We start from the raw sequence: 27,411 nt of genomic DNA, 5'->3' as shown, positions 1-27,411 counted from the left end.
TCACTCCGCAGGTTCTAGCCCAAGAACCAGATGGCAAAGTTCTGTTGCTGTTCTGTCTCTTCCTCTCCCTCTTGTCTGTCTCAATGAAAATGCAGCCCAGACAAGTGAAATCATGCATGTGCAAGGCCTTGGTTTGCAATAGACATTGAAAATGGGGAGACAAGGGTAAGGTGGCTTCTGAGTATAGCCTTTTCACTTTGTGACCACTGTTGTCGCTGTCATATCATCTTCCCTTTTGCCAGCATTTTCATTTTGTATTTCTTTTGATGGCACAAAATAAAATGTTCAGACCAAGTATTTAGGTCCACAAATTAGTTTTTATTTGTACCTTCTTAAATATGATAATACTAGACTGGTTATTTCTACGCAGAAATTGGACTTTATTAAACTTTAATGTTTTTATTGAAACTGTAATTGTCATAGTGATACACATGAGAGATCACCCTTTGCTTGGCCTGTCAGACTTGCATGAGCCTTCAGAAATTAAGTGGAATGAGTGAGCTTGTTTTCTTGTAAGCTGTCACATTTTTCTCTTCAAAGTGTCAGCTCCAGTCTCCTACAAATAAATGTTAGAAACATTCACCTTCTATAGTTGATTTTTCACTCTTACATAATTTAGTGCTTTAAATGTTTTTTTCTCTAACATTTTAGTTTTTGTAGTCCAAGCTGTTTGAAGAATAACTAGATTTGAAAGATCTTAGTAATTCTGCCTTATGTTTTTTTAACATTTGAAATATGAACCTCTCTTTTGGATTCATGGAACTCTAAAGGTAGCTCGAGTAAGTTTTAGGTATATAATTGAAAGTTCATCCCACATGCAGTTTGATTCACTTTTCCTTTTTTTTTTTCTTTTTTATTTATTTATTTTTTTATTTATTTTCCCTTTTGATGCCCTTACTGTTTTTTATTGTTGTTGTCATTGATGTCGTCTTTGTTGGATAGGACAGAGAAAAATGGAGAGAGGGGGAGAGAAAGATAGACACCTGCAGACCAGCTTCATCACCTGTGAATCGACTCCCCTGCAGGTGGGGAGCTTTGTGCTCGAACCGGGATCCTTACACTGGTCCTTGCACTTTACGCCACATGCGCTTAATTGGCTGCACTGCCCGACTCCCGATTCACTTTTCTTTTTTTAAAAAAATCACTTTTACCTCAAGCAACAGAAAATCTGATAGATAATATAGACAATGATGAGCTTTGTAAAATTGAAAGTGAAAGTTAATCCAGCACATATTTTTATTGAGAATGTTATATATGGATATCATTGTTCTAGGCATAATGAAGCAACCGTAAATCTTGTCTTCAATAAAATTTTAATGAATACTAGAAGGCATATCCATAAATAATTACAACATAAAGCAAGAGGTCTTAAATTTCTGATGAAGAAGAGTACAAATAAATCATAAGAGGGAGAATTACCTTTTAGTTGGTGAGTCAGTTGGAGTAGACTTTAAAATAAAGTGTTATTTGAGCGAGTTAGGAAAAACATTCCTGACATAGTGCAACTTATATCTGTGGAAGCACAGGTAGGTGCCAGGGAAAAGCAAATTGTTGAGTGCCTAGGATATGAAATACACGGAAGATAGTGTGTGTGTGTGTGTGTGTGTGTGTGTGTGTGTGTGTGTGTGCGCGCGCGCACGCGCGTGCATGTGTGTGCAAGTTAAATAAGACTAGACAAATATAGATGGGTTGTTTAACTTGATTATAGTTGAAGTCATTTGTACTGTATTGAAAAGGTAACAAAAAGCCAGTGGAAGCTTTCAAGTGGAACAGGGACACAACAGGCTGTACTTGGGTAGAAAATAAAGGTGGGCTAGCAGCAAGGCACCATTTGATTATTGTAGTAATTTTGGTGAGAAGGGATGAGGGACTGAGTCAGGGTAGTTTAGAGGTGATTAAGTGGAGGTAATGAATATGTATGATTCTACTGGATCAATCAGGAGAACTTGGCAGATAATTGATGTGGAGGTGGTGAAAGGAGAAGCCTCCAGAATGGTTGTGAATTACTGGCCCATTAGATAATAATACTTTGCATTTGTATATGGAGCTTTAGAATTCAAAAAACACGATTGTATCTAAGTCATTATAACTTGAAACAGAATTATCCTTATTATAGGGAAATAAAGAATTCAGAGATTTTTCTGTATTAGTACAGAAAGTGAATACAAATCTGGGTATATAGCTATAGTCTTCCAGTTTCCTTATCGGTGGTTCTGTCCCTGAAATACCCTTCCTTGTGAACTTGGATAAAAAAGGCCCTTCGGGAGTCAGGTAGTAGCACAGCGGGTTAAGTGCAAGGACCGCAAAGCACAAGGACCGGTCAGGATCCTGGTTCAAGCCCCTGGCTCCCCACCTGCAGGAAAGTCGCTTCACAGGTGGTGAAGCAGGCTTGCAGGTGTCTGTCTGTCTCTCTTCCTCTGTAGCTCCCCCTTCTATCTCAGTTTCTCTCTCTCTATCCAATAACAAATAAATAAATAAAGTTTTTAAAAAGGCCCTTCATCTAGTCCCAATACATGTCACTTATTATTATATTATGAATTTATAAAATTATCTTAGCATCTAGAGTTTTGGTTTCTCTGCTTGTCTTTGTACTTCCTTACGCCAGTCCTTGCACTTTGCATCATGTGCGCTTAACCCGCTGCGCTACCGCCCGACTCTGTCCTTGTACTTCCTAACAGGAATACTGTCAGGATAGAATGCAGTGATTGTTTCTAAAGATTTATTGTATTTATTACATATGAAAGAGAAAGTTTCACATGAGGCAGTGGAAGGAAAAGGAGAGACATGAACCACAGAGCCACTCTGGTATGCTCAGCTCTCGGACCAAACCTGAAACCTCAGGCATGCAGGTCTTAAAGGTGGGGCTGTTCCCTGGCCATCAAAATGCATTGATTTTTATTTTCATCAGCTTAGCTTTACTCAGCAAGCAGTAATGAGTACTAAGTACTATTCTTGCTATAAGTTTACAAATGCACCCCATAATGATCCTGGGTCCATACACCCAAAGGGATAAAGAATAGGGAAGCTATCAAGGGAGGGGATTGGATACAGAGTTCTGGTGGTGGGAATTGTGTAGAAATGTACCCCCCTTATTCTATGGTCTTGTCATTATTTCCATTTTATAAATAAAAATTTTTTTAAACTCGAAAATATTTACAATTCTTGCTTTTGAAGTTTCAAATGCAGAAGAGAAGTGAAAGCATATAAGTAAAGTTATACTATGTGCTGCAATGTAGGTGTGTTTATGTGATTATAGAGTCACAGAGAGAGGTACCATTGGGAAGTTTAAGGAAGATGTTCCAGGAAGATATGAATTACATTTGTATGCATAATTAATGATTTAAGTGTAGTAAAATGTTAAGTAAGTGGGGATGAAATATTCATTATAATAGTAGTTATTTCTTGAAAACTAAAGAAACCCAAACTTCTAGAAACTGTGAAGTGACAAGGAAGGAAGGCAATGCAGGACTCTCAGATCTTCAGAGGTGGCATGACTCCACCCTTACTCGTTTCTATAATAGTTTACACAACTGTAAGAGAATACATTTTTATTTATTTATTCATGAGAAAGATAGGAGGAGAGAGAGAAAGAACCAGACGTTACTGTGGTACTTGTGCTGCCAGGGATTGAGATCAGGACCTCATGCTTGAGAGTCCAGTTCTTTATCCATTTCACCACCTCCCAGACCACACAAGAGAATATATTTTTCAGTCAGTTTGGGGTGTTGGTGAAACAGTGCTGCAGGTCCCTCCCTCCCCCTCTCTCTCTCTCTCTCTCTCTCTTCATCTCTCTCCCTCCCTCTCTCTTTTTCCTCTCTTCCTGTACCACCCCTCCCTCTTCCCTATATTTCTTTCTGTCTTTAGTAAATAATAATTTAATAAAATTTAAAAGAATCAAGAAAAAAAGACAGGAAAATGAATAGATAAGTAGAAACTGGGAGGAAAAATTTCAAAAATTTTATCTGATAAAGGACATGTATTTAAACTAAAAAGAACTCAAGTTAAAAAAACATGTCACAAATATACAAATCACATTAGCAAGTGTTAAATGTCATTTATTATTGGGAAAATACCAACTGAAACTGTATAGAATGTGATATTAATGTATAGTCATTAGATTAAATCTACAGTGACAAAAGTAGGCAGAGATTTGGAATGACAGGAATTTTCATATATTGTTGGAAATTTCACATATAAATGTAAAATGTTGTTGTCACACTGAAATGAGGCCTTACTATTCTTTTTTATTTTTAACTTTTTAAATTTATTTTGGACAGAAATAAAAATTGAGAAGGGTGGAGAGACAGCTCTGCTTCACCATTTGTAATGCTTCCCTCTGCAGGTGGAGACTGGGACCTTAAGCCAGGTCCTTGTGCATAGTAACATATGTGCTCTACCAGGTGCACTACTTCCTGTTTCCAGCCCTGCCCCTCTTTAGAAAGCTGAACCTACCCTATAACCCATTTAATACCTACCCCTTTTAAAAAAATATTTATTTATTCCCTTTCATTGTACTTGTTGTTTTATTGTTGTAGCTATTGATGTTATCGTTGTTGGATAAGACAGAGAGAAATGGAGAGAGGAGGGGAAGACAGAGAGGGGAAAGAAAGACACCTGCAGACCTGCTTCACCACTTGTGGAACAACTCCCCTGCATGTGGGGAGCCGGGGGCTCGAACCAGGATCCTTAACCAGTACTTGTGCTTTGTGCCACATGTGTGCTTAACCCGCTGCGCTACCGCCGACTCCAAATACCTGTTGTTTTCGACGGGCTATGTTGTTTTCGCCGGGCTGGCTTAACGGGCGGGTAACAGATGACCAGGGACTCATGTCTGGGTTGTACGCAGTATCTCTTTATTCATGCAGGACGCAGCACAATCTAAGACGAGCTAAGCTAAATTCAAGGTACAGTACTCTAAAACTCACAATGCTGTCTTTATATATATACTTGCCAAGTAGGGTGGAAACAGGATGTGACATAGAGAGGGTGGAGAGAAAAGTGACTGGTAAAAATCAGAGTGTGACAAGGAGGGGGCAGATTAGTCAAGAATCCTATCACTGAACTACAAATGCCCTGGAGGGAAGGTGGAACTTGTTAACAGTAAATAGAATGAAGTGGTTATGTAAATAGAATAGTGTTAAGGGGGGGGGGGATTTAAACCAAATGAAACAGAAGGGGTCTCATGCATACCAACAAATACCTACCCTTTAACCCATTTATTCCTGTTGATAACTACCAAGTAGAAATGAAAACTATGTGTACCCAAAATTTTCTATGTTTACAGAAGAATGTTTATAGCATCTTATAATAGCCAAAATAGGTAAACAATGTATTTGTCAACAGCAAAATCAATAAACAAATTGGCATATTATAAGTTGAAATGAAATAAAAGGAGGTGAAACTGAAAAAAAAAACATTGTAGTGAGAAAAAAATTACATAAAACTGTGTGTCATACATTTCCAATGTGTAAAGTTTTGTAAAAGACACTATTAATCTGAAAAAGTAGAAATAAAAAATATAATAATTTGAAGTCTTTCGGATTTGTAGGGGGCAGCAGAAATTGCTTGGAAAGGGTCATGAGGAAACATTCTGGGTGATGGTAATGTTCTAGATTTTTTTTTTTTAAATTTCATATATTTATTCATGGAGAGAGAGGAGAAGAACCACTCATCACTCTGGCACATGTGCTGCCAAGGATTAAACTTAGGACCTCATGCTTGAGAATCCAGCACTTTATCCACTGCTCTCTACCTTCCAGACCACGATGTTCTATAGATTTTTATAGGATTTGAGTTGAGCAGGTATATGCATTTTTAAAGCCTTATGAAGTGGTCCCCTTAAGATTAGTTTATTTCATTGAATGTAAATCTTAGCCAAAAAGCAATACACAAGCAAATAAGCACACAAGTGTAATCTGGAGTGAAATATACTGAATCCACCAATTTACTTTAAAATGCATTACAAATGGATTGATGTATGGATGGATATGCAGGAAAAGTATACTGAAATACTAACAGTTGGATTTACTAAATTTATGAATGTTCAATATGGAATTGTTTTGACCTTGCTGTATTTTTTAAAAATTCACAATGTTGGAAAAAATAATAATCATTAATAGGGAATGGTTAAAAATATTATATATTCATACTGTGGTATAATACAGTATAGCATTTATCATACTATTACATGGAAAGACTTCTGAGACAGACAACAATTTGCAAAAGATATATATTATTTAGTTTTAAAAAACTTTGCAGAAAGCTAAATTCCATATTTACATATATACAGAAGTATATTTAGAAGAAGTTTGAAAAGCAAACATGCATTTGTTCATATCTAAGAAACATTTTGGGGATTTGTGGCAGAGAAAGCTTTGGCTTCATCTGTTTATTTGACATTTCAAAAGCAACATTCAATTTTTTTAAATTTTTGTTATCTTTATTTATTGGATAGCCAGAAATTGAGAGGAGAGAGGGAGACAAAGAGACACCTGCAGCACTGCTTCACCACTTGCAAAGCTTTCCACCTGCTGGTGGGTACTGGAGTCTCGAACCCGGGTCCTTGTGCACTATAACATGTGCATTCAACCTGGTGCGCCACCACCCAGCCCCCACATTCAATTTTTTTAAAAGATTATTTATTATTGATAGAGACAGCCAGATAGCAAGAAGGAATGGGGACCCCGATAAAGAGGGAGAGAGAGACAGACACTTGGAGCCCTGCTTCACCACTCTCAAAACTTAACCTCCTGCATGTGGGGACTGGGGGCTTGAACCCAGGTCCCATTGATATTGGAGTAGTACTGCTCACAGATTTAGTTGTTCAAGTTCCCTAAGAAGAAATAATGAAATATTTCTTTTCTGTTTGTATGCTTCTATATAATGAAATAATTCATAATATTTTGACACTTAGCAAATACAGTTACTCTACTTTAGTAGTTTGTCCATGTTTGTAATTGCTGAAGGAAGAAAGATCACCTCTCCACAGTTGCTATGATGAGTTTACAGTAATTACTATCCTTCAAGGTTACCACTGACTGATGTATTGAGGGGTCACAGAGAGAGCATAGGATTTTTTGCTGTGAGATTCATGTGCAAAGTCACCACATCAGTTATTTTTTATGATTCTGTCTTCATTACTAGTATAGTTTGTGGTACATAATAGAAACCCAAATATTTGTTTACTGTCCAACTGAACGAATGAATGGATCTATAATCTAAAAATGGGGGATGAACAAAATCACATTTTCATTTTTCAGTTCACTGTATCAATCTTGTACTTAGTCTTGGCCAAAAGATTAAGAAATGACCATTATATAAATTCTGAATGAAAAAATAAATTCTCAGAGGACCTAGTGGGGGTTGTATTATTATACGGGAAACTAGGGAATGTTATGCATGTACAAACTATTGTACTTACTGTTGAATGTAAAACATTAATTCCCCAATAAAAAAAAGAAAAAATAAATTCTGAATGAATCATACATAATTGACTTGTGGGCATACACATAATTCTTGCTATATGTTAAGTTGTCAGAAATGTCATGACATATTTTTCAAAACACAAATGTGCCATGACTTTTAAATATTTATTATTGGATAGAGACACAGAGAAATTGAGTGGGGAAGGGGAGGTATAAAAAGGGAAAGAGACAGACACGTGCAACCCTGCTTCACCTCTCAAGCTTTCCCCCTGCAGGTGGGGACCAGAGGCTTGAACCTGAATCCCTATGTGCTTTAATATGTGCACTTAACCAGGTGTCCCACCACCTGGCCCCTCATCATAACTTTTCCAACACCCTAGTATAATTTACCTGTTCAGATTATCAAGTAAAGGACAATACTTTGTGTCTAGAAAAAAATGAATAAAACTTTCCTTTAGCCATCATGCAAATGATTATTTTGCTTATAATCATCTTGATTATTATTATTTGAGGTTTTCTCTGCTGAAGTTCAGAATTATTTACATTTGGCTTATTGTACCAAAATAAAGGACTCTGGCATGGGGGAATATTCAGGTCCTGGAATATGATGGCAGCGCAGGACCTAGGCGTGTGTGTGGGGTGGGGGTGGCTAGAGTATTACACAGAAAACTCAGAAATGTTTTACATGTAGCAGCTACTGTATTTTACTGTTGACTAACTATTAATCCCCCAAAAGAAAAATAATTATTTACATTTTTAAAATCTGTAATAATTTTCATCTTTGATCACACTGTACAGGTTACACTATATATAATTTGTAAACGGTAATATTTGCATAAAAATACAAAATGTGACATTTAATTCCTCCTTGGTCTTCCTTTCTTATGGGCTTACTACTCTTTTAACTAAGTTTTCTACTACTCAATCCCTTACTCTTTTTTTCCTCTTGCCACTAGAATTATCGCTGGGGCTTGGTGCCTGCACAACAAATTAACTGCTCCCTGCAGCCATTTTTTCCATTTTTTTTTCTTTCTATTTTTATTTGACAAGACAGAGAGAAATTGAGAGGGGCAGGAAAATAGAGATAAAGACTCCTGAAGACCTGCTTCACCACTCATGAAATGTTCTCACTTCAGGTGGGGAGCAGGGGCTCAAACCCAGGTCCTTGCACATGGTAATATATACACTTAACCAGGTGTGCCCAGCACTCCCCTCCCTTTTTTCCTCTTTAGTGATTTATAAAATAATGGGTATAATTCCATACCATTCCCATCAACAGAGTTCTTTGTCCCCATTCCCTCCATTGGAAACTGGTGGTTTTCCCAAGGTCACATTCAGATTAACTATTATTTCTTTAATTATCTGTTTGTCTGTCTGTCTATCTATATTTTTGCCCATATTCTCTTCAGTCCTGTCTTCTCTTCCTTATTAAATCACACCCACACTTATTACTACTTCCAAGTGGTTTTCCTTTTTTCCTCTTCTCTGGGACCTGATGGAATTGGGTTTCAGAGCCCTCTAGATATCTCCCCCTAACATTTCTCCCCTTCTGGGACCAAAATTCTTTTTGGGGTGCAGAAAGTATGAGTTCTGGCTTCTCTAATTGTCAAGCCTTTACTCTTTATCTCTTCTGTTTTCTTTAAGTATTCTGTCCATCCCTTGTGGCAGTCAGTCTGACTTTTTCTCATTTCCTGTTATGAAGCCTTTGTATAAGTTTGTACTTCTTAGGAAAAGAAAGAAAGGGAGGGAGGGAGGAGAGAGGGAACAACAAAGACATAGTATTGAGAAGGCATAAAATTGTGCTTTTTTTTTTTTCACTTAGGTATTTTATATCAAACAGTAAGATTTGGTTATATTCTCAAATGGCATTTTTAATGTTCTCATTTGTGTTTCTCAAACAGCATTAGACATAGGTCTGAAGTGTTCATAGTTGTGAAGTTCAGTGCAACAGTGCATCATCAGATAAGTAAATGATAATTTGAAGCTTGTAACAGTCAGCAGAGCATAAGAGCCATGACTCATATGTCAGTTTTAATAGACGAGAACAGGTACCCAAAGGAGCAGGAGCTGTCAACCTATGAAGTATCTAAGGTTAAATGTCATTAAAAACAAAAAAGAATAATAGATCACCTAAGGTCTATGGAGCCATAGAAATTCTATGGCACTGCTGTGGCTTAATGAGAGGTCTTGGTGGGTTGCTTGAGTCCTCATAACTTCTCACCCCCAGCAGTGCCAAGATTCCTTTCCCTCTCTGTACCCTGGGATTCAACAAAAGCAAAGTAAAGAAATTGAGTTTTGATTCTCAACTGAGAGTACTGAGATAATTCAGCCCTCCCCCTATTGTAGAAGGCGTGTTAATTTATTTTATTCTATTAAATTTTAATGGTGGTTTCATATTGACTTACCAGACTATAAGATTACAGGGGTGTAGTTCTATAGTCACCACGTGTACCTCTCTGGCCCCTCCCCTAAATGATAGCCACCATAGTTCCAGTGAAGGCTTAAGAAACACATTAGCTAGTTCTTTATTCCCAGTTTTTGTGTTTCATTTATCTATACTTATTTTTTATTATTTTTTGTTTTTTAATTTCTTTATTTAAGAAAGGAGACGTTAACAAAATCATAGGATGTGGGGTATAACTCCACACAATTCCCGCCACCCAGTCTCCATATCCCATCCCCTCCCCAATAGCTTTCCCATTCTCTATCGCTCTGGGAGTATGGACCCAGGGTCCTTGTGGGTTGCAGAAGGTGGAAGGTCTGGCTTCTGTAATTGCTTCCCTGCTGAACATGGGCATTGACTGGTTGACCCATACTCCCAGTCTGCCTCTCTCTTTCCCTAGTAGCGTGAGTCTCTGGGGAAGCGGAGCTCTAGGACGGACACATTGGTGGGGTCTTCAGTCCAGGGAAGCCTGGCCGGCATCCTGATGGCATCTGGAACCCGGTGCCTGAAAAGAGGGTTAACATACAAAGCCAAACAAATTGTTGAAGAATCATGGACCCAAAGGTTGGAATAGTGGAGATGAAGTGTTGGGGGGCACTCACTGCAAACTAGTGTACTACTGCTTTCAGGTATATATTTGTCCTAGTTTATGGATACCTGTGAACATATGCTCTATCTCCTGGAACCTGGTCTATATCTAGGTTTTGGGACTTTGTTAGGAAGTGAACCACCTGGGATGGAATTAGAGAATACTATGAAAGGAAAGGTCTCACCCGAGTGATGAAGCTGAAGGATTGTCGTTCCACACCTGAAGTCTCTGGACACAGTCTGAAGTGAAGCATGCTGGGGTGGCACTCGTTGCATTGATTAGGTTGCAATCAGCGGATGCAATATTACTTGATAGGAATTGGGAGAAGCATAAGGGAAAGTGGGCCCTACCCTAGGGTCCCAGGACTGGGGGATGTTTGAGTTCTATAGTGGAAATGTGAGGTTCCTGCTGTGTTAGGGTTCGAGAAGACAATGGATAGTTACTGTTATCATCACATTATTTGGTAATTGGGTTAGCTTTGAAAAGTCCCTTTGTTAGACATACAATTTTTCCACCTCTCATATTAATTAAATAGTGATTTATATTACTACAATTTAATAGGTGTGTACATAAACACCATTCCCATCATCAAAAGATTGTGTACCAGCCCCCCCCCCCCACCCCACCCACCACCACCACCACCACCACCACCACCACCCCCCCGCCAGCCCAGGAAGCTGCATGTCCACCCTCCCCCTCACCACAGGGTTTTTATTTTGGTGCCCTACATTCAATTTAATCAGATGCTGCCTTTAGTTTCCCTTTCTGATCTTCTTTCTCAGCTTCTGTTGATGAGTGGGATCATCCCATACTCATCTTTATCTTTCTGACTTAGCTCACTTAGCATAATTCCTTCTAACTCTGACCAAGATAGGTCAGAGAAGTTGAGTTCATTGTTCTTAGTAGCTGTATAGTTTTCCGTTGTGTATATATATATATACCACAGCTTTCTCAGCCACTCGTCTGTTGTTGGGCACCTGGGTTGCTTCCAGGTTTTAGCTATTATGAATTGTGCTGCTATGAACATAGGAGTACACACCTCTTTTTGGTTGGGTGTTATGGAGTCCTTGGGGTGTTTCCCCAGGAGAGGAATTACTGGGTCATATAGAAGGTCCATGTCTAGCCTTCTGAGAGTTCTCCAGACAGCTCTCCACAGTGGCTGGACCACTTTACATTCCCACCAGCAGTGCAAAAGGCTTTCTATGTCCCCACAGCCTCTCCAGCATTTGTTGCTGCTGTCCTTTTGATGTATGCCATTCTCACAGGGGTGAGGTGGTATCTCAGTGTTGTCTTTATTTGCATTTCTCTGACAATCAGCGACTTGGAGCAGCTTTTCATATGTTTATTAGCCTTTTGGATCTCTGGAGTGAATGTTCTGTTCATATCCTCTGCCCATTTATGGATGGGGTCATTTGCTTTTTTGGTGCTAAGTTTTCTGAGCTCTTTATATATTTTGGTGATCAGTCTCTTGTCTGATGTATGGCATGTGAAGATCTCCCATTCTGTGAGGGGTCTCTTTGTTTGTGTGATAGTTTCTTTGGCTGTGCAGAAGCTTTTCAATTTGATATAGTCCCATTTGTTTATTTCTGCTTTAGTCTTTCTTGCAATTGGGTTAGTTTCATCAAAGATGACCTTGAGGTTTAGGTGGGAAAGTGTTTTACCAATGTTTTCCTCTAAGTATTTGATTGTTTCTGGTCTAACATCCAGGTCTTTAATCCATTTGGAGCTGATTTTTGTTTCTGGTGAGATAAGTGGTTCAGTTTCATTTTTCTGCATGTTACAACCCAGTTTTCCCAGCACCATTTATTGAAGAGAGCCTCCTTCTTCCATTTAATACTTTGGGCCCCCTTATCAAAGATTAGATGTCCATAGGTGTAGGGGTTTAGTTCTGGGCTTTCAATTCTGTTCCACTGGTCTGTGTGCCTATTTTTGTTCCAGTACCATGCTGTTTTGATTATGATGGCTTTATAATAATGTTTGAGGTCTGGGAGTGTGATGCCTCCATTTCTGTTTCTTTTCCTCAAGATGGTTTTTGCAATTCTAGGTGTTTTCTGGCTCCAGATAAATGATTGTAGTTTTTTGTTCTATTCTCTTAAAGAAGTTTGGTGGAACTTTGATGGGTATTGCATTACATTTATATATTGCTCTGGGGAGAATATTCATTTTGATGGTATTTATTCTTCTGATCCATGAGCATGGGATATCTTTCCATTTCTTGGTATCAGTTTCTATTTCCTTGAATAGTGACTCATAGTTTTCAGTATACAAGTCTTTCACTTCTTTGGTCAGCTTTACTCCTAGGTATTTTATTGATTTTGCTGCAACAGTGAATGGGAGTGATTTCTGGATGTCTTCTTCTTCAGATTTAGTGTTTGCATAAAGAAATGCCACTGATTTTTGTACATTGATTTTGTAGCCTGACACCTTGCTATATTGCCTAATAACTTCCAGTAGTTTTCTGCTGGATTCTTTAGGTTTTTGTATGTATGCTATCATATCATCTGCAAATAGTGCGAGCTTGTCTTCTTCCCTTCCAATCTGTATTCCTTTGATTCCTTTCTCTTGCCTGATTGCTATGGCAAGAACTTCCAGTACTATGTTGAAGAGTAATGGTGACAGTAGACAGTAGACTAATGTTGTTGGGAAGATTCTTAATAACGGTTTCGATTTCGGTTTCGATTTCTTAATAACGGTTTCGATTTCTTTGTTTTTCTTGGTTCAGTTTCATTTATCTATATTTCACATATGAGTAAAACCATTCAGTAGTTGCCTTTTACCTCTATTTCACTGAACATAATTACCTCCAGTTCCATCCATTTTGTCCCAAAGAACAGAATATCATCTTTTTAGAGGATATTATTCTACGGAATATATGTCCCATAGGTTCTCTCTCCTTCTTTATTCAGTCATCTGTCTACGGACATTTAGGTTGCTTTTGCTTCTTGGCTATTGTAAATAATGTAGCTATGAATGTAGGGTAAAACAAGCTTTAAATAAGTTTGAAAGTCTCAGCACAGGCTAGCAAAGTAACGCACTTGGATATATATCTGCTTTGCCATGTGTGTGACTCAAGTGCAAGCCTGGCTCTCTGCATTTTGAGGAAGCTTGAATGCTGTGGTATTCCTCCTGTGTGTCTCTGTCTCACCTTTTCTTTTTTTTTTTAAATTATTTTAAATTATTTTTTAATTTTTGTATTTAAAAAAGGAGACAGTAACAAAACTGTAGGATAGGAGGGGTACAACTCCACACAATTTCCACCACCAGATCTCTATATCCCATCCCAATCCCCTGATAGCTTTCCCATTCTTTATCCCTCTGGGAGTATGGACCCAAGATCATTGTGGGTTGCAGAAGGAGGAAGGTCTTGCTTCTGTAATTGCTTCCCCGCTGAACATGGGCGTTGACAGGTCAATCCATACTCCCAGTCTGCCTCTCTCTTTCCCTAGTAGGGTGGGGCTCTGGGTGTCTCACCTTTTCTATCTAAAAAGTTGGCTTAGGATAGTGAAGCCCTGGTGATAACAAAAAAGCCTTAGCATATAATTAAAATGTCCAGGTTTTAATTTTAAAAAATTATTCATCACCGGAAACCAGGAAATTTCAACTGAATTAAGGAGAGATAATCAAACAGCATCAGTTGATTGAAATAACCTAGAAGTTAGGATTATCTGAGAAGAATTTTAAATCAAACATCACAAAAGGACTTTATTGAACAATTGTGGACCTGCTTAAATTAAAGACAAAATAATCTCAACAAAGAAGTAAAAGCTATGATGCATTGGTTCTGCAACTCACAACAACCCTGGGCCCATGCTCCCAAAGGGATAGAGAATGGGAAAGCTATTGGGGAGGGCATGGGATATGGAGATTGGGTGGTGGGAGTTGTGTGGAGTTGTACCCCCCCATCCTATGATTTTGTTAATGTCTCCTTTCTTAAATAAATTTTTAAAAAGTAAAAGCTATATAGGAGAATCAGTGGACATTTTAGAACTAAATATTGTAATAACTAGAAAATGTATGGAAGGATAGACTCAAGAATGAGAATGATAGAAAGAGTTGGTGAACTTGAGCAACAAAATTACTTAATTTTAACATCAGGAAGAAGATAGTATAAAGAAAAAGAAGAGTGGGGGACTGTGTGGTGGCACACCTGATTGAGCACACATGTTACAATGTGCAAGGACCCGAGTTCAAGCCCCCTGTCCCCACCTGCAGGGGGAAGCTTCACAAGCAGTGAAGCAATGCTGCAGGTATATCTCTGCCTCTCCTTTCCTCTCAATTTCTGGCTTGTCTCTATCCACTAAATAAATAAAGGTAATAAATTTCTTTTAGAAAAGAAACAGAAGAGTATAAGTACCTGTTTTAGCACACAAAAAAAAACAAACCCTTATATAGCAATGATGTCATTTTGATACTTAAAGGAGAGGAGAAAGAGGCAGGAATGTGGGTGAAAGCTAAGAAGTGGCAATTTCCCCAGAATTAACCCAAATCATAAACTATAGCTTTAAGAAATTCAAACTCTGTAAAACAAGACAAAGAAGAAAAAAAAAAACTATCAAGAGAGTGTTGGTGTTGCCTACTAGAAAAAAAAAATTGTGATTGTCAGTAGATTTCTCATCAGAAAACAGGCCAGAGAGAAATGACACATAATTTTGGATAACTAAAAGGAAAGAACTCTGCTAGGGCCACCTGCTGCTAGCCAGCTGCACTTGTGGTGACTGCCAAGTTCAGCCTGTTTCCAGTTCAACCTGCCAGGTTTCAATCTACCCGCTTCCAGTTGGGCCCCATACTACTAGGTTTAGCTGTGGGTTGGGGAATCAGCTTATACCTGGTTCAGCCTGCACCTGGATTCAGCTAGGTCCCCTATTTCTCTCTGCCTCAGCTGTCTTTATGGAGAATCAAACATAATGGGAAGACAACATAATTCCCTTCCAGTGTTGGACCAACAAAACTACTTGAAGAAAACCCCAAATTTGACAACGTTCTATAAATCTGGTGAAGACTTCCAAGCTAAGGCCCTGGGATGTTTATCAAATTGAAAATTATGAAAGACTGCAACAGCTTCAGAGAAAATGTACAAGAAAATAAATTGATAAATTGGCAATAGTGATCAGAGGCAGGAAGAGTGAAGTGACAGAACTAAACAGTTTAAAAAGGGGAAAACTGCAAGAAGGCACCAAAGACCAAAGTGAAGAGCAAGATCCACTCAAGAAAGATAATTAGGAGAAGGAGAAGAATCAGCAGCAGCGGAAGTAGAAGAAACTTTTAACACAAGTGAAGATAATATAAAAGAATTACGGGACAGTATCAAGAGTTAGATTTGTGTCATAGGGGTACAATAAGGAGAAGAGCTGGAGAACAGGCCAAAATTCATAGATGAAGAAATCTTAGTAAGAATTTTCCCAAAATTAAAGAAGGAAGTGGATCCCCTGATCCAGGAGATTCAATGGACTCCTAGAAAAATGAATCCAAACCTAAATGTATCAGGGCACATAATAATTAAAATGGAAATAACCAGAGATATTATTCTGAAACCTGTGAAAAAAACATAGTGACCTATAGTAGAAATTTATTTTCTCAACCGAAACTCTTAAAGCTAGAAAGAATTTGGCAGGAGATACTCAAAGTACTGAATGAAAAGGGCTTCTAAGAATGCTTGGTCATGCTAAGTGTTTAACACAAGTAACCACTAAATAAGACCTGCGAAAGGTACTAAGACTCACATGAAATGAAAATTCAGTATGTTTTCACCCATGTGAGTAACACAAAGCCAGGAAAATAACTAGACAAGCAAGACTGTGGATTAGACGGTAGGACTGAGGTTAACAAAGGGTTATAATAAGTGAGGGTCCAGTGTTGGGGGCTGAGGGGGTGGGGTTTTTTTTAGTGAACTTTATTGGAAGTATTGTCCTAGAGTTGGTGGTGGCATAATATATTCTGAAGAGGTAAAATTTTTATTTCTAAAACACCAGTAGGCTTGTTAACCAAGGTTATGACAAAACAAATAAAAGCTATTATTAAACTTAATGGAGGTGGGTAGTGGCACAGCTGGTTGAGTGCACATGCTACATTGTGCAAGGATATGGATTTGAGCCCCCATCTCCACCTGCAGAGCTCTCCCTTCCCCCCTTTCCCTCTCAATTTCTGGCTGTCTCTAGCCAATAAATAAATAAAGATAATATAAAAATAAATCTTAGTGTGCCAGCCTCACTGTAAACTAAGTAAGAAGAAATTATCTTAGTGTGTGTGTGTGTGTGTGTGTGTATGTCCTAACTGCTGATACACAAATGAATAGTTTATTTTAGTTTGACTCTTGATTAAAAAAAAAAAAATGAAGGAGGGAGGAAGAGAACATTTATATGTACTTGTGAAGAGTCGACTCTCAGAAGACCAGGCAATAGCACAGCAGATTAAGTGCACAAGACACAAAGTGCAAGGACTGGTGCAAGGATCCCAGTTCAAGTCCCAGATCCCCACCTGCAGGGGGGCTTGCTTCACAAACAGTGAAGCAGATCTGTAGGCATCTATCTTTCTCTCCCCATCACTGTCTTCCCCTCCTCTCTCAATTTCTGTCTGTCCTATCCAACAATAGCAATATCAATAACAGCAACAAGGGCAACAAAAATGGGGAAAAAATGGCCTCCAGGAGCAGTGGATTCGTAGTGCAAGCACAGAGCCCCAGCAATAACCCCAGGGACAAAATAAATGAATAAATAAATAAAAGTCTATTCTCGGGAGTCGGGCTGTAGCGCAGCGGATTAAGCGTAGGTGGTGCTAAGCTCAAGGACCGGCGTCAGGATCCCGGTTTGAGCCCCTAGCTCCCCACCTGCAGGCAGGTCCCTTCACAGGCGGTGAAGCAGGTCTGCAGGTGTCTGTCTTTCTCTCCCCCTCTCTGTCTTCCCCTCCTCTCTCCATTTCTCTCTGTCCTATCCAACAACAACGACATCAATAATAACTACAACAATAAAACAACAAGGGCAACAAAAGGGAATAAAAAAAATAGTCTATTCTCATCAATCCCAAACATTTCTCCTTTTTAAAAATTTTTTTATTATCTTTATTTATTGGATAAAGACAGCCAGAAATTGAGAGGAGAAGGGGAGATAGATAGGGAGAGAGACATAGAGACAACCTGCTGCACTGCTTCACCACTTGCAAAGCTTTCCCCCTGTAGGTGGGGACCAGGGGCTCGCATCTGGCTCCTTGTGCACTGTAATATGTGAGCTCAACCAGGTGTGCTACCACCCGGCCCCTCCCAAACATTTCTGTGGTCACATAGGTGAAGTGGAGAAAGCCATGACATAGAGGCCAAAACTCTTGTTGATTTACTTATTTATTGACCTTCTCAACCAGGTAGCTTATGGGGCATCTGTTTTCTTTTCTTTATAATAATGACAAGATTGCTTCCAAGGAGGTGAGACAGTGCATAAAGTGTGTTGTACTCACAATATAAGTTCCTGAGTTTGATCTCCAACACTGAATAGACCAGAGAGCTGCTTGCTCTCCCTACCTCCCTCTCCTCCCCTCCCTCCCTCCCTCTAATTTTACTTGTCATTCATGACATTAAAAAAAAAAAAGTTACCCTATGGTTTTGTTAATATCTCCTCTTTTAAATAAATAAAAAATAAATTTAAAACAAAAATCAGACTGGATTATATTTAATACCTTTGTAATTTTCAGTAAATAAATTATTTTAATCTTACCATACAAAGTAGTATCTTTAAGAGTATTTTTATTTTTAGTCTTTTTATAATGTCTAAAACTGTACAGATGGGATTTTTTAAAAAAATTTTATTTATAAAAGAGAAACACTGACAGAAATCATAGGATAAGAGGGGTACAACTCCACACAATTCTCACCACCAGAACTCCCTCTCCCATCTCCTCCCTGATAGCTTTCCTATTCTTTATTCCTCTGGGAGTATGGACCCAGAGTCTTTATAAGGTACAGAAGGTAGAATGTCTGGCTTCTGTAATTGCTTCCCTGCTGAACATGGGCATTTGCAGGCCAATATATATTCCCAGTGTGTCTTTCTCTTTCCCTGGTTGGGCGGGCCTCTGGGGAAGTGGGGCTCCAGGACACATAGGTAAGGTTGTCTGCCCAGAGGAGTCCGGATGACATCATGGTAGCATTTAATTAGTTTTTTTTTTTTTTTTTTCACAATTCCCACCACCAGAACTCATATGTATAACCCTTCCCCTCTCCTGATAGCTTACTATTCTTTTTTTTTTTTTTTTTTTATTTCTTTATTGGGGAATTATTTTTTTACATTCAACAGTAAATACAATAGTTTGTACATGCATAACATTTCCAAGTTTTCCATATAACAATACAACCCCCACTAGGTCCTCTGTTATCTTTCATGGGCCTGTATTCTCCCCACCCAACCCACCCCAGAGTCTTTTACTTTGGTGCAATACCCAATTCCAGTTTAGGTTCTACTTGTGTTTTCTTTCTTTTTTTTTTTTTTTTTTTAGCTTTTTGTAATTTTATTAAATGGTAATTTCCAAATTTAGCCAAAATAAATTCTTGTCTGTCTCCAGATCATTGCCATCACAATTTTCATTGTAAGTATATATATATGTTTGTATATATATAATCTAAAAGATTTTGTTTAGTGATCATATCTTTTTTTTTAATTTATTTCTTTATTGGGGAATTAATGTTTTACATTCAACAGGAAATACAATAATTTGTACATGCATAACATTCCCCAGTTTCCCATATAACAATACAACCCCCACTATGTCATTTATCATCCTTCATGGACCTGTATTCTCCCCACCCACCCCAGACTCTTTTACTTTGGTGCAATACACCAATTACATTTCAGGTTCTACTTGTATTTTCTTTTCTGATCTTGTTTTTCAACTTCTGCCTGAGAGTGAGATCATCCCATATTCATCCTTCTGTTTCTGACTTATTTCACTCAACATGATTTTTTCAAGGTCCATCCAAGATCGGCTGAAAACGGTGAAGTCACCATTTTTTACAGCTGAGTAGTATTCCATTGTGTATATATACCACAGCTTGCTCAGCCACTCATCTGTTGTTGGACACCTGGGTTGCTTCCAGGTTTTGGCTATTACAAAACCTGCTGCTGAGAACATATGTGTACACAGATCTTTTAGGATGGGTGTGTTGTGTTCCTTAGGATATATCCCCAGGAGAGGAATTGCAGGATTATAGGGTAGGTTCATTTCTAGCCTTCTGAGAGTTCTCCAGACTGTTCACAGAGGTTTGACCAATTGACATTCCCACCAGCAGTGAAGGAGGGTTCCTTTGTCCCCACAACCTCTCCAGCATTTGTTACTGTTACCTTTTCTGTTGTATGACATTCTCATAGGAGTGAAATGGTATCTCATTGTTGTCTTTATTTGCATTTCTCTGACAATCAATGACTGGAGCATTTTTTCATGTAGTTCTTGGCCTTTTGGATCTCTTCTGTGGTGAATATTCTGTCCATGTCCTCCGCCCCTTTATGGATGGGATTATTTGTTTTCTTGTTGTTGAGTTCAGTAAACTCTTTATATATGTTGGTTATTAAACTCTTGTCTGATGTATGGCATGTAAAGGTCTTCTCCCATTCTGTGAGGGGGTCTCTTGGTTTGGGGATGTTTACAGATAAACATCTGTAGCATTTGTTCTATTCTACTAAAAAAATGGGGTTTGAATCTTGATGGGAAGAGCATTAAATTTGTATATGGCTCTGTCTAGTATATTCATTTTGATTATGTTAATTCTTCCAGCCCATGGACATGGAATATCTTTCCACTTCTTTGTGTCATTTTCAATTTCCTTGAGTAGTGACTCATAATTTTCAGTATACAAGTCTTTCACTTCTTTGCTACGTTTATTCCTAGATATTTTATTGTTTTTGTTGCTATAGTAAAAGGAATTGATTTCTGGATTTCATCTTCTTCTACCTTAGTTTTTGCATAGAGGAATGCCACTGAGTTTTGAATGTTAATTTTGTAGCCTGACACCTTACTGTATTGCCTGATGATTTCCTAAAGCTTCTTGCTGGATTCCTTAGGTTTTCCTATGTATACTATTCTCTCTCCCCTCTACTGTTTTCTGGAGTTCATCTATTTTGTTACCCTTTTCTGATACTGTTTTAGCTTGTTCAGCTAGCTGTGTTCTTAGCTCAGCTATTTCAGCTTTCAGCTTTCTAATAACCTTGAGATAGTGTTTTCTTCCAGGGTCTCATTTGTTGTTTCTGCGTTTCTGATGACAATTCTTTTAAGCTATTCACTCACTCCTGAGGTTATTTCCTTAACTAGTGTTTGGATGTTGGCCTCATTTTTTTTTACTTCAACAGTTAATTAATTTTTATTATCTTTATTTATTCTTTGGATAGAGAGAGCCAGAGATTGAGAAGAAGTGGAAGATACAGAGGGAGAGAGACACCTGCGGCCAACTTCACCACTTGTGAAGCTTTCTTCCTGCAGGTCGGGACTGGGCACTTGAACTGGGGTCCTTGGGCAATGTAACATATGCAGTCAACAAAGGGTGCCACCACACAACCCATAAAATAATTTGTTTACAGAGAACATGCAGGGTCTGGGATGATAGCATAATGGTCATACAAAAGACTTTCACACCAGAGGCTTTCAGCTCCCTATTCAATCCCCAGTACCATAATAAGCCAGAGCTAAACAGTGTTCTAGTCTCTGTCTGTCTTTCTGTATCTCATTAAATTAAGTCTAGAAAATATTTTAAAACAGAACATTCAGGTAAATTGTGTATATTTTGAAAATTTAAGTTCATTAATGCCTTTTTTGGTATACATTTGTATGTCTTTGGTGATGCTGATAATACGCCTTAGAAAAAAATTCCTGAAAAGTGAGTATCTAATTTAATTTCATAGCAAACACTTGTTTATCAGTCATTAGTCATGATGACATATTTTATTTGTTCTCAGGTGCTTGAAGAAGCAGAAGCTCAACACCTCTATCAATCTATTTTGCCTGATATGGTCAAAATTGCACTCTGTCTGCCAAATATTTGCACCCAGGTTAGTGAAAAAAAACTTCTTCAATAACTTTCTTTTTTGTTTTTGTTTTTTAAGTGTTGTTTATTTGATAGGACTGAGAAAAGTGGATAGGGGAGGTGGAAATAGAGATAGAAAGGAAGAGAAACCCCTACATGAAACTTGCCCCCTGTATCTGGTGACTGGTCTTAAACACAGGTCCTTGTACATGGTAATCTGAGTGCTCAAACAGGTACAACACTGCCCAGCCCCACTTAGTATCTTTCTTATATTTCAGATTCACAATTGAATTTGTGTATGTGTTTTGTCATTGGAATTTCATTACTCCAAGCTAACTTTTTCAGAGGGAGAGGGAAAGAGGAACAGACACTACAGCACCAAAACTTTCCCCAGTTTATTGAGGGCTGAGCTTGAACCCAAGTGTACACAGATACTCATAGCTTTGTCGGCACACTATTCAGATGAGCTGTCTTGCCAGCCCTGAATTTCCTTTACACTCTAAGGGCCAAGGACAAAGAGAGAAAGGAAGGAAATACAGAACAATTTTTTTTGCCAATGAGTATAATGATTTTGCTGCTACACTAAAGAAAAGGTTAGAGGTGCTAAAAAGAGTGCTACAAAGGGACATTAAAAATGCAGCATTCAATTTCTGAGTTTCTGTTTACACTGTTGAAGTTTGCTTACTTAGATTTCCTTTTCTCTTTGTTTAAATAATCTCTAAAAAGCAGTTGTTATTTCAGAAACCATTAGTGGACATAGAACATGTTGTCTACAAAATAGCTTTATACTAACCACTTCTTTTTCTTCTATCAGAGTGGTATATAGCAAAGGTCTTAGAACTTTCTTAACTTTGAAAAATGAAAGAATCTGATGTTAATTTTATTGTTTTGTGTATATTGATTGTTTATTGATACATAACATATTACCGCAGAATGTAGTGTTGTAAAGCCAACATTCATATTTTCTGTGCTTGAAGAACATGGGAACAGTTTAACTGCATTTTTCTGGCTTGAAGATCTCATTTGTGGCTGCAGTCAGGACAAAGATTTGACTGAGACTAGGGAAGTAATTTCTTTTTTAAAAAATTTATTTTATTAGTGATTTAATAATGATTGACAAGATTGTGGGATAAGAGGGGTACGATTCCCACCACCAGAGTTCCATATCCTATTCCCTCCACTGGAAGCTTCCCTATTCTCTATCCTTCTGGGAGTATGGACCAAAGATTTTTATGTGGTGCAGAAAGTTGAAGGTCTGGCTTCTGTAATTGCTTCTCCAGTGCACATGGGCATTGAGAAATGCATCCACAGCCCCAGCCTGTTTCTATTTTTCTTTCCCTACTGGAGTAGGACTCTGGGAAGGTGGGATTCCAGGATGTATTGGTGAGTTTGTCTGCCCAGGGAAGTCAGGTTGGCAGGAGATGATAGTATTTTTTGTTTGGTTTGGTTTTGTCTTGTAATGATTGAGAACACATCACTGCTACAGCACATGTGATGCTTTTGGTCACTCCCACTTGCCTATGCTCTGTCTGCTAAGCAGCCTCACTAAACAGCAGCTATTCCCCCCCACACCTACTTTCTGGAGTTTCCCACCACTACTTAACACTGCATTCCATTAGTAAGTCCATAGTCAACAACTGGAGTCTGTTCTCAGTGAAAGGAGAGTTAGAGTCTTGCTGTTAAAGCGACTTACCCGGCAAACGCTAGAAGAAGAAGCGACTTACCCAGGGGGTTGGGCAGTAGCACAGCAGGTTAAGCGCACGTGGCGTAAAGCGCAAGGACCCGTGTAAGGATCCCAGTTCGAGCCCCTGGCTCCCCACCTGCAGGGAAATCACTTCACAGGCGGTGAAGCAGGTCTGCAGGTGTCTTATCTGTCTCCCCCTCTCTGTGTGTATTGCTGTGCATCGTGTGTGTGTGTGTGTGTGTGTGTGTGTGTTGCTGTGCATCTTCTTTAACCTGGAATGATTGTATAGGAAATGCCTGTCTTCTTGCAAGAGTTTATATTTATTTGAAGATATAGATAGATAGATAGATAGATAGATAGATAGATAGATAGATACCCATTCCAATTATTGCTTTATTAAAATAATATTTGCATTTCACAAATTGTCGGTGTGGCGTATGATTAAGAATTACAAGGAAAATACTTGTTTTTCTCAGATTATTATATGTAGGCCTAAAATAGATAAGTTACTCTGTCCAACAATTTCTAATGTAAGTTAAAAGAAAATTTAGCATATACAATAACAGCTAAACTCAACATTGCATTTTTCTATCTTATTTTGCAACTATTACATTAGTAATGTGTTTTTATTTCATACTAAAACAGCCTTGTTTTAAGTTTTGTGATCTCTTCATAGCCATTCTTACTGATCAGAAATCTGCAGTTTGTCAGACAAGTACATTTTTTCAGTCATCCTTGACAAACTGACCTTGATTTCAACAGTATTGCTGATGTAAGGATTCAACAGTGGCCTGAAGTTATTCCTACCTTAATTTAGCAAATACAATTTGGTGCCTCTGTTTTTGAAATTGCTAAACTAATTATTACTCTTCTTGTCTGTATTTTTTGTTTCCTCTGTCAGCCAATACCACTCTTGAAGCAGAAGATGAATCATTCCATCACGATGTCTCAGGAACAGATTGCTAGTCTTTTAGCTAATGCTTTCTTCTGCACATTTCCAAGGAGAAATGCTAAAATGAAATCGGAGTATTCTAGTTATCCAGACATTAACTTCAATCGGTATGTCTTCAAAGAACACCTCTTTATAATGAAATAGAGAAAGATTGAAGTAACTAATAATTAAAATTATTTGCTATAAGGTAAACATTTTATGTATAATTAAACAGTTCAATCTTTTCTAATATATCAGTTAAGTGATAATTTTGTAGTTTCACAGGCAAGATTAAATTCTACAACTTGGTTGGGATACAGCAGCCATACCCAGCAGAGATTAAAATTTTTATTTCTGTCCTACTCTAGGATCCATACATCTGCCCTATGTAAATTGTCTTCTTTTTCTGAGTTTCCTGGATTCCTTATCCCTCATCCATGTGATTATTCACAGGAATATTTTACATATTAACATGTAAATATATGTATATGCTATCTGTGCTGAAATCATATGCATGAAATCATGTATGAGTTCCCAGTTTTATAAGTGACCTTAAAGTCAAGAGACTAACATGCTCATGAGAATTATAAATTATAGTTGTCTAAAATATATATTAAGTTGAAAATTGAAAGTTGGCATTTGACTTTTTATAGACATGATTAATTTATCAGTGTAATTTTTTTTTTTATTACATGCAGGCCTTCACAGGGCCTTGATGCCTGCTTGATTCCACCACTCCCAGTGGTTCATTTTCTGTTATATTTAGATAGAGGCTAAAGCACAGGGAGCTAGAGAATCAAGGAGGAGGAAGAGAGCTACCACAGCACTTCTTTACTCCTCAAATGAAGCATGGTGCTCTCATGTGGTGACTGAGGGCTCAAGCCCAGGTCCTTGCTCATGAAAAAGTGTTTGCTTTATTGGCTAAACCATTTCTAGGTCCTTCAATGCAATATTTAAAGGAAGGCAAAGGACTGTTTTAGTTATTTGACCAAAGTAATACACAGTGAAGGTACTGGTAAAGTTTCAAATTCTAGCTATTTTCCCTAATTAGCACTCTTGACCATCAGCATAAACAAGAACATTGTAAAAAATTTTTTCTTGGGGCCCAGGCAGTGGTGCATCTGGTTAAGCGCACACATTACAGTGAGCAAGGACACAAGTTGAAGCTACTGGTCCCCACCTGCAGAGGGAAAGCTTCACAAGTGGTGAAGCAGAGCTGCAGGAGTCTGTCTCTCTCCCTATCTCCCCCTCCCCTTTCAATTTCTCTCTGTCTCTATCCAATAATAAATAAATAAATTTTATTCTTGGAAAATACCAGAGAAGGGACCATCTGTTTTTTGATTCTGATGTCATTTTTTTTCATGGCTTTTGCTTCCCTTTCAAGACTAAGTCATATACTGTTTCTGATAGCTTTGATCCTGCCTGTATTGATCTTCTACTCCTCTGACAATTTGTATGTACAATGCTAAGTAAAGTATAGCTATACATCATTATGATGAAGTACTGTGAAAGGATATAATTTAATAAAGGAGACCTTCCTTGAGAAAATACCTTTTTGAACTAAGTATAAAATAGTAAGTAGGGAGTCTTATTTACGGGGGAAAGAGAGGTAATTATTTATTTATTTTTTTATATTTATTTATTTTCCCTTTTGTTGCCCTTGTTTTTTAATTGTTGTGGTAGTTGATGTTATTCATGTCGTTGTTGTTAGATAGGGCTGAGAGAAATGGAGAGAGGAGGGAAAGACAGAGAGAGGGAGAGAAAGAGAGACACCTACAGACCTGCTTCACCACCTGTAAAGCGGCTCCCCTGCAGGTGGAGAGCCAGGGGCTTGAACCGGGATCCTTAAGCTGGTCCTTGTGCTTCACGCCACGTGTGCTTAACCTGCTGCGCTACACCTGACTCCCATGAAAGGTGATTGTATTGTACATAGGAAGATCAGCATGTAGTGGTGACCAAAATGTGACTGCATTCCAGAAACTTGAGAGACTACAAAAGTGAACTGTATGCCACACTACCAACATAATTGGGATAGGAAGTCGTTGGGTTTTTTTTTTGCTTGATTGTTTTGTTTTGGTTTTATTTTGTTTTGTTTTGTGGGAAGGAGATGCTATTGACACTAGTCAGGTTTTCAAGTTTATATTGATTATAATGAGCCCTGTGGGAGGAGCCAAAGTAGTTGAGTTTAACCAGTTCGGATAACAATTAAAAGCATCAGAAGGCGGGTGGTCTTTGGAAAAGGGTGGTGGGAGGGAGTTGTTGTAGAGACACTTAAAATTCAGAACCATGTGATGATTCTAACAGGTTTGGTGGGTGGGAAAAACTAGCATCAAGGGTGTTTCTTAAATTTGTATAATCTAGGGAGTCGGGCTGTAGTACAGTGGGCTAAGCGCAGTGGCGCAAAGCACAAAGACCGGCATAGGGATCCCAGTTAGAACCCCGGCTCCCCACCTGCAGGGGAGTCGCTTCACAGGCGGTGAAGCAGGTCTGCAGGTGTCTATCTTTCTCTCCTCCTCTCTGTCTTCTCCTCCCTCTCTCCATTTCTCTCTGTCCTATCCAACAACAACAACAATAATAACTACAACAATAAAACAACAAGGGCAACAAAAGGGAAAAAATTAAAAAAATAAATATTTAAAAAAAAGTTTAAAAAAAATTTGTATAATCTAGCATGAGCTTCTACTGTTGTACTATTTCTACTGTACCATTTGCCCTACTTTGTTATAATCCCTTTAGTGGGAAGAAATGTCCCTGTTTGTTGGTTTTCTCAAAGTCATTTGAGGCCTTCAATAAATTCCAGGCCTTCAATAAATCTATATAGGGTGATGAAAATAAATTAAGAGTGGTGAACCATTTGAGAAATGGAAACTCAAGTTCAGGAGTTAGGACTGTACTTCAGATTCCCCATTCTCAGTTTGCTTTTATACTTTAACTTGGTATTCTTTGAATTTGTGTTCATAGAGACCTGAGCTCTGTTAAGTATGCAATTTTCCTGATCCCCAAGTTTTTTTTTTATATAATTGATTTAAAAATTACATGAGTAAATCTTCACATCACACCTACCACCAAAGTTCTGTGCCCATAACCCCACTGAGATGTTTTATTTTTAAGTCACATATAAGCATACAGTTCTTCCCTTGATGTCATTGCTATTTGGTATTGAAAGAAAATAAAGAATTTACAATCTTTTTATTAAATACAGCTTTGTACAGAGGTAGATTTAGTATTTAAGGGCTTACATCTATTACAAGTGTTTTCTTCTTAATACAGATAAGAGAAATGGTCAACAAAGTAGAAAAGTAAGAATTTAATTCTGTTGAAGGATAATATAGTTAACTGTTTCCATAGAG

At 38.1% G+C, this 27,411-nt stretch overlaps 1 protein-coding gene across 2 annotated transcripts in view; it reads left to right on the top strand.

Annotated features, from left to right (window-relative positions):
- PARG (poly(ADP-ribose) glycohydrolase) overlaps window positions 1-27,411 on the top strand; it is a 120,179-nt gene that overhangs the window by 36,904 nt on the left and 55,864 nt on the right. For both annotated transcript variants that reach the window (XM_060191551.1, XM_007526490.3), the window contains exons 8-9: window positions 21,379-21,471; window positions 24,032-24,189. In XM_060191551.1, the coding sequence (XP_060047534.1) occupies window positions 21,379-21,471; window positions 24,032-24,189 (251 nt within the window). The remainder of the gene's footprint in view (window positions 1-21,378; window positions 21,472-24,031; window positions 24,190-27,411) is intronic.

Source organism: Erinaceus europaeus, chromosome 1 (genome assembly GCF_950295315.1).
Source record: "Erinaceus europaeus chromosome 1, mEriEur2.1, whole genome shotgun sequence".
Taxonomy (NCBI): domain Eukaryota; kingdom Metazoa; phylum Chordata; class Mammalia; order Eulipotyphla; family Erinaceidae; genus Erinaceus; species Erinaceus europaeus.
The sequence above is the reverse complement of the archived record's forward strand: the minus strand, read 5'-3'. Positions and strand labels throughout refer to the sequence as shown.